We start from the raw sequence: 20,017 nt of genomic DNA, 5'->3' as shown, positions 1-20,017 counted from the left end.
GAACTTTAAACTATTAGAAACGAATAAACTAGAAGAAACTCATACTTAGAAGATACAGTACTATTTTCAAAGAAAGACTGACAAGGCAGTTTCATGGTCATTTATTACAACTAATTCAGTTAATTTTCAAAAAATCCTACAATCATAGGTAGTGGTGTGTCACAAGAGGAATGGATTCCATGCCAAGAAATATTAAAATTAAATATAATTGCCAACTTAATGAAATAAAATGATTTCCTTGGTATATTTAGTATATTTTTATCTTGTTACATCCTTAGAGATTTTTAATAAATTCATCCATCTATTTAAATGAGATATGAAACCAACTAGGTCTGCTTTCTGGCTAGTTAATCTAATATGATTTAATTTATTTACCCAAAAACGACTTGTTATTAAGTACCAAGGACAGTGACAATCAAATTTGATTATTTGAATTGGTTAAGTGGAGTTACCCAACCATAAATATCATATATTTTTTTTTTATTAAAATCAGTAGTACAACTTCCAATGAAAAAGACTTCCATACGCAGTTAAGTAGTTTTTGACTGTAGACGTAAAATTTAAAAAAAAAGCAAAAAAAAAGGGCCAAAATAAGTTAAAACATGAGGCACAAAACAGTTGGTATGGCTCGAAGGCGCTATAGCTCTCCTTTGAAGGTGTAATTGTCTTTTGGAATCAAAATTGTTTATGCTTGGATTTTTATGGACGAAGAGCATTGCCAGACTCAGCCTATTAGTTTTGCTCATTTGTTTTCTCGGTTCGTGGTAGCATTGACGAAAATGAGATAATATACTAGAAAATAAGCAATTCTAGAACAGCCATAAGAAAAACCTCGAAAAAATTCAATTTACAGTTATATATAGACCTAAGATTTGTCCAAGGAGCAAAAATATTTTTCTTAATTTTGACTTACTAGGTACAGTGAACTAAGGACTATGTGCATGCAGACCCGTTATACTTTACCCCCACCCCCTAATGTGCAAATATATAGCCCAAACGTGTTTCTAAAGTATTATATTTTCATTATATTTTGGTATATTTCATTAGGATTAACCTAACTTCACTTCCTGAGTGTGTACCCACGTACAAAAAACGGACTGCTTTAAATGCAATTTTTTTTTACCAAATCGTTTCCCTTTGATCTAGTGGGTACAAATTTCCAAGGACCACAGCTACTCCTTAAACGTTGCTTAGGAGGCTGGGTCCAAGGCCGTATCCAAGGGATTTTAAATGTTTGACCCCCCCCCAAAAAAAAATTGTCTGACTCGTAAAAACGTAACAAAAATTGGTAGAAACGAATTTCTAATGCGTTTCTAAAGTTTTGTGTACCCCCCCCCCCCCAAACGAAATCCTGGATACCTTCTTGGCTGGGGCCGCTTGTAAAAAGTTCGAAAGAGTTTTAACAACCCTTAAATATCAAATTTGAGTATACTAAAACTGGATTGGCGATACTCAGGCCTTTCCAAAAAAAAAAAAAAACTAAGTTTGGAACCGTTAGTAGTCTATGTGCAGGCCTACATGGATTCGCTTTAATATACACATTTGTGACTACTGGTCCAATTTATTGTCAAAGAAAACATAGATAAAATAAATTCGATATAAGGTAGACAAACACAATCAGTTCAATTGCACAATCAGTTCACTTTCCTTTTTATCAATCTTGGTTTCATCATCGAATAATTTAGGCGGGTAGATTATGTGAACTAAAGAGTCAAGTTTATTGGCCTTCAGGCACTGATGCCTTTAAATCCAAAGGTGAGTTGACCGGTTTAATTTCAACAAAAGAATGATACTCCCTTATATAAAAGAATAATAACAGTCACAGAATAAAAACAATGGAGTAATGGACACAAATTAAGGGAAGGGGTGAAATTGATCATAGCTTTTATACATTAACATGAAACAAAATTTAGAAGGTCAATATACTGTAATAAAAAAGATCAATTGACATATACCACTCCCTAATTTGGCGTACAGGGTAAAAAATTCCCAGGGTCATCAGCATAGAGGAAATGAGGTGGGGGAACGATCGTCAAAACAGAAAAAACAAGAGGATCAAATCAAAACATTCCAAAGTTTCCATTACCTGGGAAAATCACTCTTGTACGTCTAGCCATAACTCAGTCAGAGACTTCAAAACAGAAGGATGGGTAGAAAGGGGTTAGAGATGAAATTTTAATGCATTCACATAACAAAATGTCCATACACTTTGCTAGTTTTAACTGTCGTGTACCAGACCACCTAGCCCCCAGCATATCTTCCTCTATTCATGTGTACAGAGACAAATGAGATAAGGGAAATTCCCAAATCACCCCCACCTCCACCCAGGAATGCGCGAAGGAATTTTTTGGGAAGGGAGTGGAAAAAAAAACAATTTGGAAAGAAACAAAAGCGAACTTGATAATTTGAACAAGAAGCGCCCAAAAATTGAGGAAAAATTAGGACTTAGAGAACGGGGACTCCGGTCCACCTTAAATACACGTTTTTGTGTTTTCAACCTCCCTCTCCATGAACATTCCTTGATCCTACTCCAGAGGGCCCAGGCCTGCATGTGCCCAAAGAATGATAGTTTACAACACATTTAATGATTTTCTTTATACAAAAATATGTATTTGATGACAGGCACTCAGTATATAAAAAAAGTAAAAAAGGGGATGTTGAACTAATCAAAAGGAATTACCATTTAACTAGCCAAAATCTTTAGGAATCAGACTGCTTCCAAAACGCTGAAATTCACTTTTCTCTCAAAAAGTGTCCCTAAATTTGAACCAGGGGGTAAGGGGATCTATTATTTTACTATGAGGATGTCTTGTAACAACTCATTATGGTGTATCTTAGAATCCATGATCAGGCATTATACGGGCGATGCTGATAGAGGGTAGTCCCCCCTAGAAGTCTTGGCTGTGATATGGAAAATCCTTAATAGCGATTGGTAAGCCTATTTTTGAGAAGACTGTTAATTTGTCCCCCTAGCTGTGCGACTACCCATCCCTCCATCCTCCCTCAAAAGAGTAACTGGAGCAGAACTTTAGTTGTTGCTGTTTTCTCCAGAATGAGAATTTCTCTTCTTAAAATGACAATATGTACAATAGGTAATCAGCAATGTTAGCTGATACCGAAATATTAAAAGTAAATATATATTTTTTCCTCATTTCTTCTACCATTACTTTTTTTACCTTAATTTTTATCATAGTTCACATTAGTACCCGTTTTTGAAAGATACCTTTTTAAGAATCTAGATATTATCTAGATAGCTTCCAAAACAATAATTACTTTTCAAATAACAATTTTAATAATAACATTTTACTATCCTGATCCCTTTATATTGTTACTTCAAATTGTAATGGCTCAAAAATAATTTTCAATTTTCAAAAATATTGTAATACATTTTGATTTTGGGCAAGATTACGATAGTATATAAAAAAGTTGAATAGTAAATAAATAAACAAAAATAATAAACAGAACTTAAAAATTGTAAGTTATAAATAACTGGTCGCATCTGATGGGACGATTATTGTGTTCGTCTAATAAATAAATAATATTTATTATTTAGCTGATACTAAAATGTTAAAAGCAAATATATATTTTTGCTTATATAAATTTGCATAATTTTGCAACTTCGCAATATTTTGCATAGTTTGTTGCAAAGTTGCACTGTTGTCGCACTAAAGCGTTTGGGAATATAAGGTGAGGATGTACTTTCGTAAAAGATTTAATTATTAACAAATGTATAATAATAGATGGGTAATAAACAAATAAATAAAATAAACAAATGGATAATAAGAAAATAGACGGAGTAGTAAAAGAACATAATTGGAAAAGTGTTAGTTATAAATACCTGGTCGCATCTGTTTGATTGTATATTCGTTGATGAGATGATGATTGTGTTCGTTTAATGTGCAGTGGAGAGAAACACAGTCAGATTGGAATAATAAGTCCTGAAAATAAAACAAGGGTGTTATGCATGTATCTGCACTAATAGTTAAATTCAATGAATATGAAAGTTTGAATATATTGCCCTAGTTCAATAGCCTAAAGGAAAGAGCCACAAGTAGGTTTTCTGGCGTCTGTTCGCGATGCCAATTTTGCCCCCTCCCTTCACAAATGCTCTAGGGATGAAACCATGTTTATCTAAATTGCGCTGCAACAGATACTGCACCCTAGGGCAAGTGTATCCTCCAGCCCCCTAGTTACACCACTGTTTATAACCTAAATTTTCCTTGCTATAAAAGACCTGCCAGGGGAACTAGAATTTTCTGGTCTTTTCGGTGGAAGTATTTGTATTCACCTGGATTTACGAACGTTAGGTCAATATATATTTGAATTCATATATTTTTATACCTCTGTGCTTCGAAGGATTTATTAAGGGAACGCTGGTTCATCAGGAAGGGCCTGTAGATCAGGACAGTAGTGTTAATCGGGGGGGGGGGGGCAGAGGTAATCTTTGCCCTATATTTTTAAACTCTTCATAAATTTCAAAAAATACCTTTTCAGGGGGGGGGCATTCTTAAGAAATGTTTTATTCGGTATTTGAATTGAAAAAAAAATTATAAATAAACGAATTTGGGCCCCACCCTCTACACATTCAAAAATATTTATGGCAATATTTTGCCATACTTCCTAAATTTTCGTGAATGAATCAGGTCACTGGATCAGGAATGTACCGTATCAGGGAATTTTCCTGAGTGGGGGGGGCAAAAAGTTCATTTGATGACGCTATCTGAGTTTAGAGGGAGGGCTTCACGTCAATCTCAAGGGAGAATCCCCGTATGTAGATACGTCCCACTCAAAAATTGGCCCAAAAGGGCATCAACAAAACTGCAAATGCTGCCTAAAATTGCATCCTTTGAGATATATGAGATCCCACTAAAAATTATATTCCCCATCACAATAAAAAAAAATTGCTGTTCTCCTGTGAGCACAATTTCGTAATTTCCACCCAAAAATACATTAAATGCTCGAATATTCACTTGATCTGTAATATCTTGATCTGTTTTCGTTGCGTATGTTCCTTTATCTGTTCAAGATGCCAAAAATCGTGACACAACCTAAATGCTTGCCTTTTTTATTTATATTTTTGGCAACAGAGAAAGATACAACGAAAAAAAGTTTGGCCTTAGGGAACTTGGCAGCATTATTCGAGATATTTGCATTTGAAGTTCAAAATAGATAAAAACTCGTAATAGATTTACAAACGAGTATCTGTTGGACCTAAGTATTAAAGTAATCTTTGTTGCATGAAGACTCATTTATTCCTGCTTTTATGAAGTACGTAAAGGGGTGTGTGCGTTTAAATGATTTACTGGGTTATTTGGGTTCAAGTCCAGCGAAGACTTGCAATATACAATTCGAAACCTAGTAGTTTCTTACGTTAAAGAGGAAGGATAGTGTTAATAAATAATGAACCAAAGTTGTATTAAAGATATGTCAATCTGTAGAGGAGTTTGAAGAATTTTTTCCGGAAGGTGTGACAAATCCGTACATGGAATGGTACTTACGTATTACACTGACCACACTCAAAAGTTAATTATAATGAAATATACCAAATACTTTAATATCAAAATTATGGAAACTATAACCGAGAATTATGGAAAGCAGGCCGCCCAGAACGCATTATATTAAATACTTAACCTAAACAACTCTATATATTAAATATTTAATTAAAATATACCTACATAGTAGTTTATCTCACTCATGCTATGCTAATTATCTTTGAGTTCACACAAAGAAAGTCAACTTTCCGCCATGCTTGGCACAGTTTCCGCCACACTTTACGCACTTCCATCACGGTTGGCACTTAAAGCAGATATTTATTTCCATCCCCTTTTCTCCCCCATCACTTACCAAAAGTTATGCTCAGTCTTCAATCTCATAGTGGTTGGTTCTCAATAGAATTTTAAATACTGACCCCGCACGAACGCAAGGATAATTTTTCGGGGGGAGGGGCTATAATAAAACAAATTTTACTTGACAATTTGAATAAGAAGTGTCTGGATATCTGGTACAATTTAAATTGTGTCCAGGAGCCGAGGTCCCCAACTCCTCGACACGTTCATGTTCCAAGCGCACCTCTGCATCTCTATCCTTAGATTTTCCTTTCTTCAATCGGGATGAAACTGAAAAAATTTCCTATTTGATTCTAAGGTTTAAAATACATTTTATTTAACCTTCATGAATTATATTATGGTTACTCATAGACTACAATTAGACCAACCTGAGCATACCCGCTGTCATGTCACTTCTATACACAATAGGCTTTAATTTCCATGAAAAGTTTTGCATGGTCGGATAGTTTGAATGATCTACAAGACGAACCGGATTCCCCAGAGGCAATATTAAAAAAAGTCGTTTGACAAGTTTTAGTAACCCCACAATGGGTGTGTGTCTTAAGCACTACGAATCAACTTGAAAAAAGAATTTGCCGTATTTGGGATGATTTTTTTTCTTATCTCATTAAAAGCAACGGATTGCATGAATGTTTCAAAAGCATTTTTAAAAACCTTTTATGGTACTGGGAGTTATTGAATATGCCAATAAAGTATAACTCGTTATTATTGCGCTAGAGGGGTTACAACAAAATGAATAAAATCTAAAACTCGAAGAGAATGCAAAATTCTTAATGACATAGATGGGTCATGTTACTGGTCTGCATTCTGAAAAACTACAAATGAACCGACAATAAATAAGACTTTTTGTGGAATGGCTCTCTTTAGATAATTGAGGTTCGCTCGGTCCTTTTACAAGAGGGCGCTGGCTTCCGCCACCGGTGTACATCCACTCAATAAAAGCGAAACAGCCAAATCAAAGTGAAAAGTTTTATCGAAGGGTGCAATCCCCCAGCCACTTCACCCTGGGTAGCTGATCCAGTTACCCCCCTAGAAACAGCTCTGGAGAGCGACCCTTCGTCCTTTTAGGTGTCTGAATTTCTTTCAAACCCTAGACTTCTATATTGCCTGCGCTAAATTCCTTCACAATTATTACAAACTTCTTATGGAAATACTTGTTTTTATACACTATGCCTTGCTGAGCTACTGAACTTATATAATCAGAGATTCATGTTTTAATTGTTTCCTCTTTTATTGCTTTCAAAATCTTTCTCAGCTCCAAGGTTGCCAAATATTATATAGATGGTTCGGATTTCTTATCATTATGGCGTACCAATATGTTAGATTTAAACCCAAAGATTTTTAAAGGCCATCAAAGGTCACTGCCCTCTAAAGGGAGAAGTAGCGGAGGTAGGTACTACAAAATACTTTCCTGGGACTAACTTTAGTCTGTAGACCCATCCGTGAAAGTTTCATTTTCTTAACCTAACCCCTTTCCGAGATAGCAAAAAGTAGCTGAACTAGAATTATACCACACTTTCTATTGAAATATATGTTTCGATAGACCATGTCTTACTGCACTATTAAGACATGACTCAGATATTCTTGATTTAATTTTTCTCTCTTTTTAGTTTCCAAAATCTTTTTAAGCTACAACGTTGCCGCATCTTATATGTAAATAGTTTAAATTTTCCACTTGCATTTTTGCTATCCGATATGTCACATTTAAACCCATATACATTCTTCCGTTTTCCAGCTCTGGGTCTTGCTCAAGTTTGACAAAACAAAGTTTCTCTTTCAAATTAACTCTGTTGTGACCAAAAGGCGGTCTTTAGATTTTTTTATGCGGCAACCTGGCTTAGCTGAGAAAAGAATGAAGCTGATAACTATCACTAGAGGTACCGTCTTAAGTTTTAGCTATAAATTGATCGTAATTTTAAGAAGTAAGAGGTGTCTTCAATGTTGCATATTCAATAATCCACCAATCCAAGGTCGAGATTTTCCCTTTAGAGCTGTCTGCACACCGATATGCTGTTTTTTTATCAAAGGTTTATTCATTCCTCGCGGATATACCCAAGGGGTGTCTTAGGGGCTCAAACCCCTTCAAAAATCTTAAATGTCTGAGTACCTCTGATTCCGATTATCAAATAATTTTGTCGGTATTATTTGTTCCTTCCTGAAAAAAACTACCCATGTGCCTTTCTCCACTACTTCAGCCCTCTTTCTTCCTAAACATCATCGTACCCAGCCACACTTGAGGAAGGATGAAAGACAGGGTTTATAAAATGTATATGGGTGTGAATATCTGGATTTAGTGTAAATTAGTGTTTTTCATAGAATTTATCCGGGGAGACTGGAACAGATCCTCGCGTAACTTTGGTCAAATCCCCTGCATACAGCTAAATTCCGTTCAATTTGACAAATTTGTCCGCATTACCGCTAGCTAGTCAATGGTCCTGATTGTCCAGTATATTATCTTCACAATTTTGACCTGTTTTCTTTCAGATTACCTCAATGCGTAGCGGATGAACATTATTCGAAAACTCCTTAAATTACAGCGTGATAGTAATTTGTTGCCAAGTTCAGACCATGTTCCATAGTTTTTAATGCGCTTAACTGCAACAGCCGGCATTAATTTATTCATGTTATTCAATAACTGTTCTCTTGCTAAACTAATTTATTTTTGGTGCCATTACCACAAGGCCGAATTCAGGGTCCAGCAAGCCAAAATTAGCCGTCACCTCAAAACATAAACAATAAAGAACTTAGTTTAAATGTTATATCTGAATAGCACATCCTTCGGTAAATTGAAGTTTAGTATGCGCTCAAGCAAGGTCGTATCCAGAGGGAGGGATGTATCAGGGGGTTTGAGCCCACCCCCCCCCCCATGTTTGTCCGACTTGTAAAAACATAACAAAAATGGGGTTTTTACCCGTTTGTTTGTGTAACCCCCCCCCCCCAAAATAAATCCTGGATACGCTCAAATATGATTAGAAACATTCATTGGCTATAGGTGTTAGGGCCTGCAAAGTTCACAAATGCACATCAATAAAGCCTCCCTGGGGGGGGGGGCAACATTAACTAAAATTCAATATATTAAGCACTATGGAGCTTGGCTTCAGATACAGGGAAGGGGGCCTCAGGACCCGCCTCCCCTGAAGCTCTAAACTTTCTTGAATTTCTAGTTTAATTCATTCTTTTTTATTACCCCCCCCCAGGTAAAAATAGACCAGAGTAATGAATTAGTCGAGTTCACTAAATAGAAAGTAAGACTTACCTGTAAAGTATAGACACGGGTAAGACCGAGGGATTTTTCCATTCCATCTGGCAGGTAAGGATCGTAAAAAACGACATTGAATCCAAAAGCTTTGGCCCGTAGAGCTACAGCAGATCCGATTCGACCTGGAAAAATGTAAAAATAAGAAATGATATGCTAAATTCACAATGAGATTTTAAAAACACTGAGATTAAGCTAGCGCTAATTTAGGCCAATCATAGTATTTCAAAGCGCTAATTTAGGCCAACCAGAGTTTTTCAAAGAATTCTTCAGTCAATCAGAAAAATCTTAGTCCCATTGTGAATGTTCCTTTACTAACAAGTAGATACAACCAGCCATGATGAGGAACAGGGATGGCCCCAGTCTACACAAAGACCTGTTCTAATTATGTCTTTGGTCAGAATTTTGCATTTATCACATTAAACTAGCATCTAAAATAGCTTAATCCGCTTCAATAAATTTTTGTCACTGACAGAAGTAAAACCATTCCCTTAAATTATTATATATCCCACACCCCTTAACTATCCGGATATGGACCCCTCTTGCCCCCCTCCCCAAATAAAAATGTTGGAGATTCGCCCCAGTTAAGAAGGGAATATTATAACAAAAATAAAACAGGCTCTTTCTACTAAAACATAAGATTGTGGAAGGAGACTTGAAAACTGGAAATATCGAGGGAGTCGTGCCCCCCCCCCCCCTGCATAATGCATATACTGGAAGTAACAATTTTAATCTTTTTCTTAACAAGCATTTAGCAGTTCTATTTTATAGCTATATATCATACATTCCATATTCTCAGCGGAAAACAAGAAACTTAATTACAAAAAGCAGGCCCTTTTTTTGGCAGTATTGCGTGAGAGATTTGCATTTCGTTGGGTGTAACATTACGTAACAGGACACGTTTCGGATTGCAGCTGTCGACTTAGCCAAATAGCTCGCACGACAGGTTGGAATTTTAAATATATTTTGTACTTTGTGAAGTTGTAAAAAACGCTTTGGCGGAAGATAATGTTGTAAATTTCAGTTGTTGATTGCTGTTTTTAGGTGGACCAACAGAAAAGTAAGGTCTTCCCAAAGTGCAGTCTTCCAAAATTCACATCATACGACAGAAACAGAAAATTTTGAGGGACTTTCGTTTCTTTGAAGTTGCTTAGTTACGAAAAACTACTTCAAATATTCGTCTGACCAGACACGTAGTGTCGTTGGGGGGGGGGGGGGGGGGGCAGTTGCCCCAATAATTTGGAAAAAATATTATACAGTCCATGCCCGTTGACTATCCAGATATGAACCCTTCTTGCCCCCCTCCCCGAATAAAAGTGCTGGAGATTCACCCCTGGGTGCAAGGAAAGGGGACCTGGCTCCATTCCGCCACCCACCAAATTAACATTTCATTTTCGTTTTTTAAAGCCCCTCCCCTCCAGAAAAATACCGTGGACATGTCAAATTTAGCCATATGCATAAATAGAAAGTAATAATTTGGTAAGTACGCAAAATTGTCTTTACATCCAGGATTTTTGTTTAGGGAAAGAGCGGTAAAAAAGAAATCTTCCTTTGGATATGTATTACATTTCTTTTTGCTACTTTTGTTCAAGTAGACCACAATCTCCCCACCCCGAATACGGTCATCTTTCCACCTAATCAATATTAATTAGGCCTTAATTGAAAGCAAAGGATAGCTTTTTCTACACAAACAATATAATTGCTAATGATAATATATAATCCTGTCTGCCTTCTGAATTTCAAATACGAGTTTTTCCAACGTTTAAACTAAACAGGGCTAGCTATTTAGTAACCAAGGCCGTATCCGGGTATTAAGGGAGTTGTGCCTCCCCCACCCCGAAATGAGTGTCCGGCTCGTAAAAACGTTACAAAATTGCATATAAACTAATTTTGATACGTTTTTAAAAGTTATTTTTGATACCCAAACTAATGTCATTTGAACATGACTCAGTTGTCCCTTGCTACCTCGTTTGCTATGTTCGGCATGACATTAGAGTTTTAGAGCATGGTAATATTGGCTACAAAAATAGGACTCAGGGGGCAGGGGCAAAATTAGATATAGGGCAAGGAGGAAATTGCCCTAAAGGTTCTACTTTGCCCCCAATTGAAAATTGTTGTCTAAAAATCTTGTCAAAGCTAAGATTAGCCTACATAATTCAAGCATCCACAGAAACAGATCAGTTTGTAGGTATTATATGGCTCATTTTTCACTTGGTCACTTTGATTTGACTCGGGAAAATCGACTCCTACAGCGCCCCCCACATAGGACTTCGACGAAAATACGCACCTGCTGGGGGGATTACAATTGACATATCCTTACTTGGAATGTTATTGCTAGAATAGCGGACATTTAATGAATACGATTGGGATAGTCCAGACTTTTTGAAGGGAATCAGAAAGTTTTTGAAGCTTCTGACACTCATTAAAACGAGAGTAAGTATCCTGAGATTTGAGGTGATATACCTGGTTTGGAACCATCAATACATACAGTTTCGTTTGCAAACTGTTTAAGCAAATATTCAATGGCGGTCGACTGGGCAAGTTGTCATTAAGATAAGATTTATTCATCATGAAATACACATACAATATTACATTTTACTATTCCCCAAAGGCTCTTAAAAAAGGGCTCTACAAAAAACAAAGGTTAAAAAAAAGGCGAAACAAAGGCTCTTGTTAAAGCACGAATACTTTTTCACCCTTCTCATGCGATTTCCCTGCGTGGTATAGTCTAAATATCTTGCTGGAAATCAACCTGCGAAAAATCCAGAAGTCAGCAGTGATGAGAAAAAGAACATACAAATGGGAAACCTCCCTTCCGGGTAAAATGGCTTGATAGGAAATCTGTTGACGCTTTCTTTAAATCAGGAACGTAATTGAGCAAATGGGGGGGGGAGCGTCCCGAGTTTGGGTTACTCCTTAAAATCATCGTTTAATTCTATTTCCATACTTTCCTGGAATTGTCAATTGGTCGTTTTCGTGCTATTTGGACAGATTAATTACAGAGACAAATCCCCCCACACCCCAAAAACCTGACTGACTCACCTTCTTTTCATTTGAAGAACATCTTGCTTTTGTCACATTTGTCACAAAGGATCGACAGATGAGAAGTCCCATTCTAGAACTATTTTGTTGCACGTGGGCTTTAACACCAACTTTTTGTTAAATAATGCTGGCAAATCCAGCGCCCCCTTCATGGAAATTCTTTTCCCCGTGAAAAATTCATCCATGGAAAGATCCTCCCACGTAACCCAATCCTGAAACTGAATAACAGTTTCAATAACAGGAGAGAACAATTAAAAGGAAAAGGGTGAAAGGAAAGAAAAATTTAATTTTTTCAGGTTGCCTGTTTGATATAAAACATAAAAAGGCTCCTCCATTAGGATTTTTTGCCCCTCCAACCCTGTAAATAGTGCAAATTCCAACCTCCTGAGGGACAATACCCCTAACCTGCCCCTGTCTGCATCTTATTTGGTTCTCAAGATACTTTAAAGAATACTTTTCTGAACCAGACCCTATCGTCTTGTCTCACGCGTAGAAATATTTAGAACACGGAGCCTATTATTTCAATCTTTTGCCACGACTTTCATGTCTAAATACTTATGTGCATAAATAACTTATCATTAATAGCAATAAGATTCAAGAGCCCCATAACCCATTTCTTAGTTTTTCTCATATTCCTGTGAATTGTGTTGTTTAACACGTCTTTTGAGTTACCGCAGTCAAGCTCTATACCCTTGTCTAGCAAGGGTGCCAATTCAGGAGGAGATAACTGTTCCCTAGATTGTGTAAAATATCTAGTCGGCAATTCCACCAAAGAATCAACCCCACCCCCAGAAAACTTAAAACAAGTATTCTTGTACATTCATTACAAAAAATAGTATCCTCACCCACCCACCCCCCTTTTATGAATTGACACTGCTTAGGAGGATCATGGTGTGCTACAGTCAATACGCCTCGATCTAATTAAAAGCCTGCATGGATCATACCAGAAGAAGGTTTTGATGGGGTGAAAACACATCACAGCACCCAATAAGTCGCAAGTTCCCATAAGCCTTTGGAGAAGAGGCTATCTATATGAAAAGCAAACCATAATCCTTCAATGACGTGTTGGTCTTTTGTCCCATTTGAAATTTGCCTCAAATTCAGGTTTAGTTTCATCTTAAAAATAGAGTTGGAAGCCCCTTAAAATGACGCCGAGAGCGTAGACAAGAAACAACAAGAGTTAGAGTTGTGATTAATTAAAAGAAAGAGAGTAGTTTCGCAACGCAAGTGTGAATACATTAAAATAAAAGCTAAACAGGTTCCTGCGTGTTATCAATGTTGTGTATTCAGTCAGGCCGAGCCTCGATCCATATTTGGCTATTGAAGAATACAAAGAAAATCAAATAATGGTCATATTTATTTGGTACTAGCTGTAGATAAGCCAACCCGTCTTATGCATCAATGATTATGCCAAGCTAGTAAATGTGAAATTTGGGTTTAAATTTTCGAAAAACACTTCCTGTGCTTCAAAGATTACTCAATGGGATGTGGCATTGATTTTCAAAAGCCAAATTTCTTTTTTGTCCTCACATTACTGTAATTTATTAGTAGTTTATGAGTTAATTATAATTGAGGCTTCTCAGAATCCAGCAAATTATTCAGTCATGACTATCATTAAGCTGTTCCCCATCAAAAGTAGGCTATTTCTCCTCTTACAAATAGTGTAATCATCTTAGGAAGCTTTAGTGAGACTTACACATCCTCATTAACTAGAGAACCTTTCCGTAAGAAAGACGAATAATCCAGGACCTGATAACCGGGATTTCTCCAACAAAAGGGCGGGTGATAAATTAAAAGACTCTTTCAGCCCTTATATAGCCGAAAAATACATATTTAAACGGGATTTTACACGTATCAGGGGGTGGGAAATAGTCTGAATCTTATTAACCCTCCACCTGGATACGCCACTGCTAGTGGTACGATATGCCTGAGCATACAGATTAGATATCCAACTCTTAATGCTTGGAGAGAAACAAATCCCATATCTTACGCAGTGGTGATAATTGGGAGGCAGAGGAAAACTCGTTCCCAAGATATCCGACCACCCTCTCCCAGAATATGAACGATACCTTTAGGGGGGGGGGGTTATTTTCATTGAAAAATGTTTTTTTTTTAGAGTTTTCCATTTACAAAACGACAAATTTCCCTCTTAGATTCTGAAAAATACGTTTTATCCCCCTCCCATAAATTGTCGTGAGCGAACGCCACATCCCACGTAGTCTAACCTTATATTTATGAAAAAGAGTAAATTTTTAGATGCTTAGGCTACTTTAAACAAAGAATTTGAGCATAAAAGTCCTGAATTGGTTACTAAATATGGCCTTATCCAGGGGGGGAGGACAGTTTCAACCACATCCTACCAAAATTTTTATCCGAACAATTCAAAAGTAGTAAAAATTCCCTTACTACATGTAATACATGTCCACGGGAAGATTTTTTGTACCCCCCCTCCCAGAATGAACAAAATCTTAGATACGATCCTGACTAGATATGTGCTAATCTTGAACTAACATACCATAATGGAAGTTTCAGGTATCATTATACCTAAAACGAGAGGGTGAATTTTCGTTTTGGGTATAACAATGTGAGATTTCAAGCAGCGGAACTAACGTCCCCTCATATTCTGCATTGATTTTTAAAGTAACAGAGATTCTTACCAAGTCCCACGATGCCAAGAGTATCCCCACGTATCCTTGCGCATCCCTGTGCAGCTTCTCTAACCTGCTCCGGTCCGGTAAACTTCTTCCCTTCTCTCACCATATTGGCAAGCCAAAATGTCCTTCTGTATAAATTCAAAATCAAACAAAGGGTCGTATCTGCAACTTCTTCAACACCATATCCTGGAACGTTACACACTGCAATCCCGATTTCACCGGCTGCTTTAACGTCAATATTGTCGACTCCACTTCCTATTCGGACGATTATACGTAGAGCTTTGAACTTTTCTAGGTCTTCCTTAGTTAAGCTGATTGTGTGCCACATCAAAGCCCCAACAGCTTCATTCAAAACCTAAAAGAAAGAAGAAAAAATTAATTTGGATATGTACCATAATCAGCTCGAAAATGCCACTCTTAGCTTGTAAAAAAAAAATCATTATATTTTGGGCTTCTTAGAAGCTATTTCTTTTTTGCGTATGATTGATTGGAATCTGTTTAACCTACATAATTTATCATATCTATTCAATTTTAATTCCTGTATTCTTTCTTTCTTTCTTTCTTTCTTTCGTTCTCTCTCTCTCTCTCTCTCTCTCTCTCTGTAAGTGAATTTTTATCTGAGACTCATGTATCTTCCCCCTACTTTACAGACCAAGGACGTATCCAGGTTTTTTTCAGATGGGGGGCAAAAACTTACAAAATGCATCAAGCATTTGTTTCTATGCATTTTTGTCTATTTTTACAGGTTGGATAAAAACTTCAGAGGGGTGGGGGTTCAACCCCGGTAAAGCCCCCCCCCCTGAAGGCAGCCTTATAATACGATAAGGAGCCTTTGGGGGGATTGGCAGTTCTTATCTTAGTATCATCTTCAGACAGACACACATGGTCGTACTTTGGAAGGATGGAAGTAAAAATAATTTTTCCAGCTAGCAAATGTTACTTCAGACAAGCCAACAGGCCCAAATTTTCAAATATTATCTCCCAAGAAGGTATGAATGGGAGAAAGGTGGTGTCATCCACCAATCTCTGTATGAAGGCATGAATTGTGTCCATCAGTTCAAAAATTTACAGACAGGTAAGGCCGTATCCAGGGGGGTTAGTATTACAAATTTTTGATGTACTTTTTAAGTTTTGTACCCCCCCCCCTCCCGAGGAAAAAATCTAGGATACGACTCTGCAGACAGGTCACATGTTTCGAACCATTTTATAGCTTTAAAGTATCGACCATACATATAGAACAATGGCTATGACAAACAGATACTATGTTTTTGGAAATCATTTAACAATATCTTCGGACAACAAACTTCTATATACACAAATGGCAAAATCCCATTTCATATCCCATTACATGAAAGTCAAAATATCTTTCAAGGAGCTTTATTTTTGCACAAAGAAGATCAAACGGTGTTTCAAATATGAGGATTCAAACCAAAGTAATTAGCACAAAAAATTTAAGGCAAAGTCTAAAACAACTAAAACACAATAAAAATTAGCAGACTGAATACATTAAAGGGTAAGCCTCATAAGAAATTGTTTGTGATGTGACCAGAGACTGCTTTGGGCGCAAAAATTTTAGGGGCACAAAATTTCAAATAAATAATGTAACGGTCATATCAATTTGTAATGTTTGAATTTTTACTGAAATAGAGTAGAAGGCCCAGTCGGCAGTAATCACAAGCGAATTGAATCTAAAAGTTTCATTGTTATCATTTCTTCATCACCATTCCTTGAAAATAAAAGCAAAAACAACGAATTTAGTCAATTTTATTTTTTTTTGAAACTTTGTATACAAATTTTGATAATAAATGTAAATTTTTGTTAAAACTTGGCATGAAAATTTTCTAGACAGGGGAGGGGGGATTAACCAAGAATTTGCCCCAGGCACAAGAGAGACCGGAACCGCCACTAGACACGACTTAAGACATATGCGAAACGAGTTCCAACCCTTTGAGAAAATATATTTCTTTTTAACCTGAAATGTCATTTCAATCAGTTTCTTTAAAATATTTAATCTTGGAGCAAAAATATGCAACACAATTTAGATGTATGGGAAGGGCAAGGGACCCCCCTCCCCCAGGGAAACGAGAATACATTGAAAGTGTACAAATAAGGAAACAAAACATACCCGCTTAAGTCTTGGTAATAAAAAACGCCTGATAGCACATGTCCCTCCCCCTGGGAAATTGCATCGTCGTGCACATGATGCCTTAATACAGATGGAAAAAGGGGCACATCCTCTTCTCACAAATCCCAGTGAATATTCCGGAAAAGAACGGTAAAGCAAGCTAAATCCCCAGTATGTTAGCCTAAATCGAGACTTTCGAATTCCCTTCAAAAAATCTTCTGGATTCCTGCCAAGAGTTTTGGCCATTCTCATAAACCATAAACATTTGCTGTTCTTCATTGTTATCTGAAATCAACCTTTCGAAATCGTAAAAAAAGCCAACATTTTATTACTGATGAAATCTTGAATGAGATAGCTAATGTTTGAGAACAAGGAAAAGGAGCATGCCATTAGGTAAACTATTCGTTCTTCGAATAAATTACTGAAGAGTGGAATTTTAAAGCAATGTTTTTGTGGCTTCATCTATGAATCATCAGCAGAATGAAGACAATGTGTAAGCCGAATAAAGGTTCATTTTGACAATAGTCAGACATAGATACTGGCTGCAATAAAAAAAAATGGGGCTGAAGGCACTATTCGAGAGCCTTATTTCAAAACCTGTAGAACTGCAATATTTAAAATCAAAGAACTTAACACAGGCCCTATAAAACGACATTTTTTAATAAAAATGCCCAAAAGGTATTTTCAAAATCTAGGGAGCAAAAAAGGGTACTTGTGTATTATTCAGAACACATTCAATAAGTAAAGTTAGGTTCTTTCGTGAAACAAAAACTACGATGCAGGTACATTTTAATCAAATATTTGGTACTTCTTCATTATTCAATAGATTCATTTCATTTCAGAACACACTAAAGAATTTTGCTGAGAAAATACGGTTTCATAGACACAAACACAAAACTCAATTTAGTTTGCTACGCAGAGCCCCCCCCCCGTCGAATTCCCTTCCGACAGTTCTATCCTCGCTGAAAACCCCCCTCCTCATAACATTAATTGCGGAGGATTCAGCTTCTCCTTAGCATTCTTTCATTTGAATAAGACTTTAATCTATAATTAGTTTCTATATCACTCCAGAAATCTCCCTTCCGTGGAAACTATTTCCTAGAAATCAAAACACGCGGAAAATAGCCCCCGGATAATTCGCCCGGAACATCTCTACATAAAAAGTTCGGCAAAGAGAATGTAAGACAATTAAAAAGATTATATATAGTAATTCTGTCAAATCCCCCGTGTAAAATTTCCCATGGGAAATTCACCCCCCGGAAGATTCTCCCTACCCCCCCCCCCCCCGAGAAATGTCTGTATACTTCCCAATAATTTCATAACTTACAGGCCTCTCCCTATGGATTGTGGGCGGGGGTCATTTTAAAATTTCCCCAAGGAATATTCTCCCTATCCAACCCCCCTCGAAAAATGTCTGTATACTTCCCAAAAATTTCATAACTTACAGGCCTCTCCCCGCGGATTGTGGGTGGGGGTCATTTTAAACCTTAAGGCATAGTTATCTGCTCTTTCAATTATACTGAACAAAACTGCTATCTAAAAATTTGGACAAGATAACTTTGGGGGACAATGGGCATGGGAGGGGCCCAGTTGCCCTCCAATCTTTTTGGTCACTTAAAAAGGGCACTAGAGCTTTTAATATCCGTTCACATGTACCCTCTGCCGATCTTCTAAGACCATTATTACAAAACGATCACCTTTGGAAAAAAATAAAAAATAAACACGCATCCGTTATCTGACTTCAGGAAAAAAACACTGAATAGGATGGCGTGATTTTCAGTAAGATTACTTGAATTTTAGGGTGTACTCCCCCCCCCTTTTTTCAAAAATCAGGCAAATTTTCTCGGGTTCGTAATTTTTTATGGGTAACACTAAACTTGATTAATCTTACATATTTGGAACCGGCATAACAAGTCAATTCTTTGGATGCATCAATTGATATTAAAAACTGGATTTTTTTTTTTAGAGTTTCGGTTACTTGTGAGCCGAGTCGCTCCTTACTTACAGTTCGTTACCACAAACTTTTTGAAAATTGCTTAAAATGATGGTAGTAGACCCAATTTTTCAACAAATTGCTTTATCTGCGTAGGTCTACATCTAGAGGCGCCATGTATACCACATAGTCCCAGCACGCTTGGCACAGTCCCAAAAACGCTTGTCACAGTTCTAATACACTTAGCACACTTGCGCAATGCTTGGCACACGCCACGTGGTGCTTGGCACACGCCCCTCGGTTGGTCTTACAAGCCAGCTTCGTCTTCATTGGATATTCTGGCATTTTTTTTTTCCAAGACAACACAATTTTTTGGCACGATATTTTGGTACTTTTTTGCCGTCACGGCTTGTCGCGAATAACCGCTTGTAGGTAAGCTAAGTCAATATCCTACAAAACGTAAACAATTAAATTTTAAACAGCCAATACTCATAAGAATGTGCTTAATTTTGATTCTTTAAAAGAGCCAAAAGACAAAGGTGAAACCATCAAAGCTTGACCGTAATTATTTTCAAATGAATAACAATACATTTCCATGACTACAATGTAACTTGTAAAGCATAATAAAAATATGGCATAGCACCAAATTTATTACGCATCAAAAAACCACATAATTTCTACTTGATTGACAATGAATTTAGTACGGTTTCCTTATCATAAATAAAACGACTGCTTAGATAATGCAGCTAACCAGAAAAGAGGTCTTTTAAAATTTTTCAGAGACACTTTCCAAGGGTACGAGGATATCCGTAATTTACACTTACGGTACGCAGTGGACAGCAGCAACTTTTCCGTTACTACGCTAAAACCACTTCTGTTATTTTCCATTTATTCACTGACAATAAAAACTATTCGGTACTTGTGTATTATTCAGAACACACTCAATAAGTGAAGTTAGGTTCTTTCGTGAAACAAACTACGATGCGAAAATCCGGTTTCATAGCCACAAAGACAGAACTCAATTTAATCTGCTACGCATAGTGATAGAAGATAATGTCTGAACGTAGATTTTGAAATGAAGATTTGCCAAGACTGAAAAAGAGGCAATTATATTTTTCCAGGATAAGGGGTTGTTGCCCACAACAAAACAGTGCGTCAATG

The 20,017-nt window shown here is 36.9% G+C and overlaps 1 protein-coding gene across 2 annotated transcripts in view; it reads right to left on the bottom strand.

Annotated features, from left to right (window-relative positions):
- LOC136029903 (C-terminal-binding protein-like) overlaps positions 1-20,017 on the bottom strand; it is a 92,575-nt gene that overhangs the window by 52,319 nt on the left and 20,239 nt on the right. For both annotated transcript variants that reach the window (XM_065708401.1, XM_065708400.1), the window contains exons 3-5: positions 14,802-15,153; positions 9,103-9,227; positions 3,839-3,938 (exon numbers count right to left, since the gene is read on the bottom strand). In XM_065708401.1, the coding sequence (XP_065564473.1) occupies positions 3,839-3,938; positions 9,103-9,227; positions 14,802-15,153 (577 nt within the window). The remainder of the gene's footprint in view (positions 1-3,838; positions 3,939-9,102; positions 9,228-14,801; positions 15,154-20,017) is intronic.

The sequence above is a fragment of the Artemia franciscana genome, chromosome 8 (assembly GCF_032884065.1).
Source record: "Artemia franciscana chromosome 8, ASM3288406v1, whole genome shotgun sequence".
Lineage (NCBI taxonomy): Eukaryota > Metazoa > Arthropoda > Branchiopoda > Anostraca > Artemiidae > Artemia > Artemia franciscana.
Note: the sequence above shows the minus strand (reverse complement) of the source record. Positions and strands in the feature narration are given on the sequence as shown.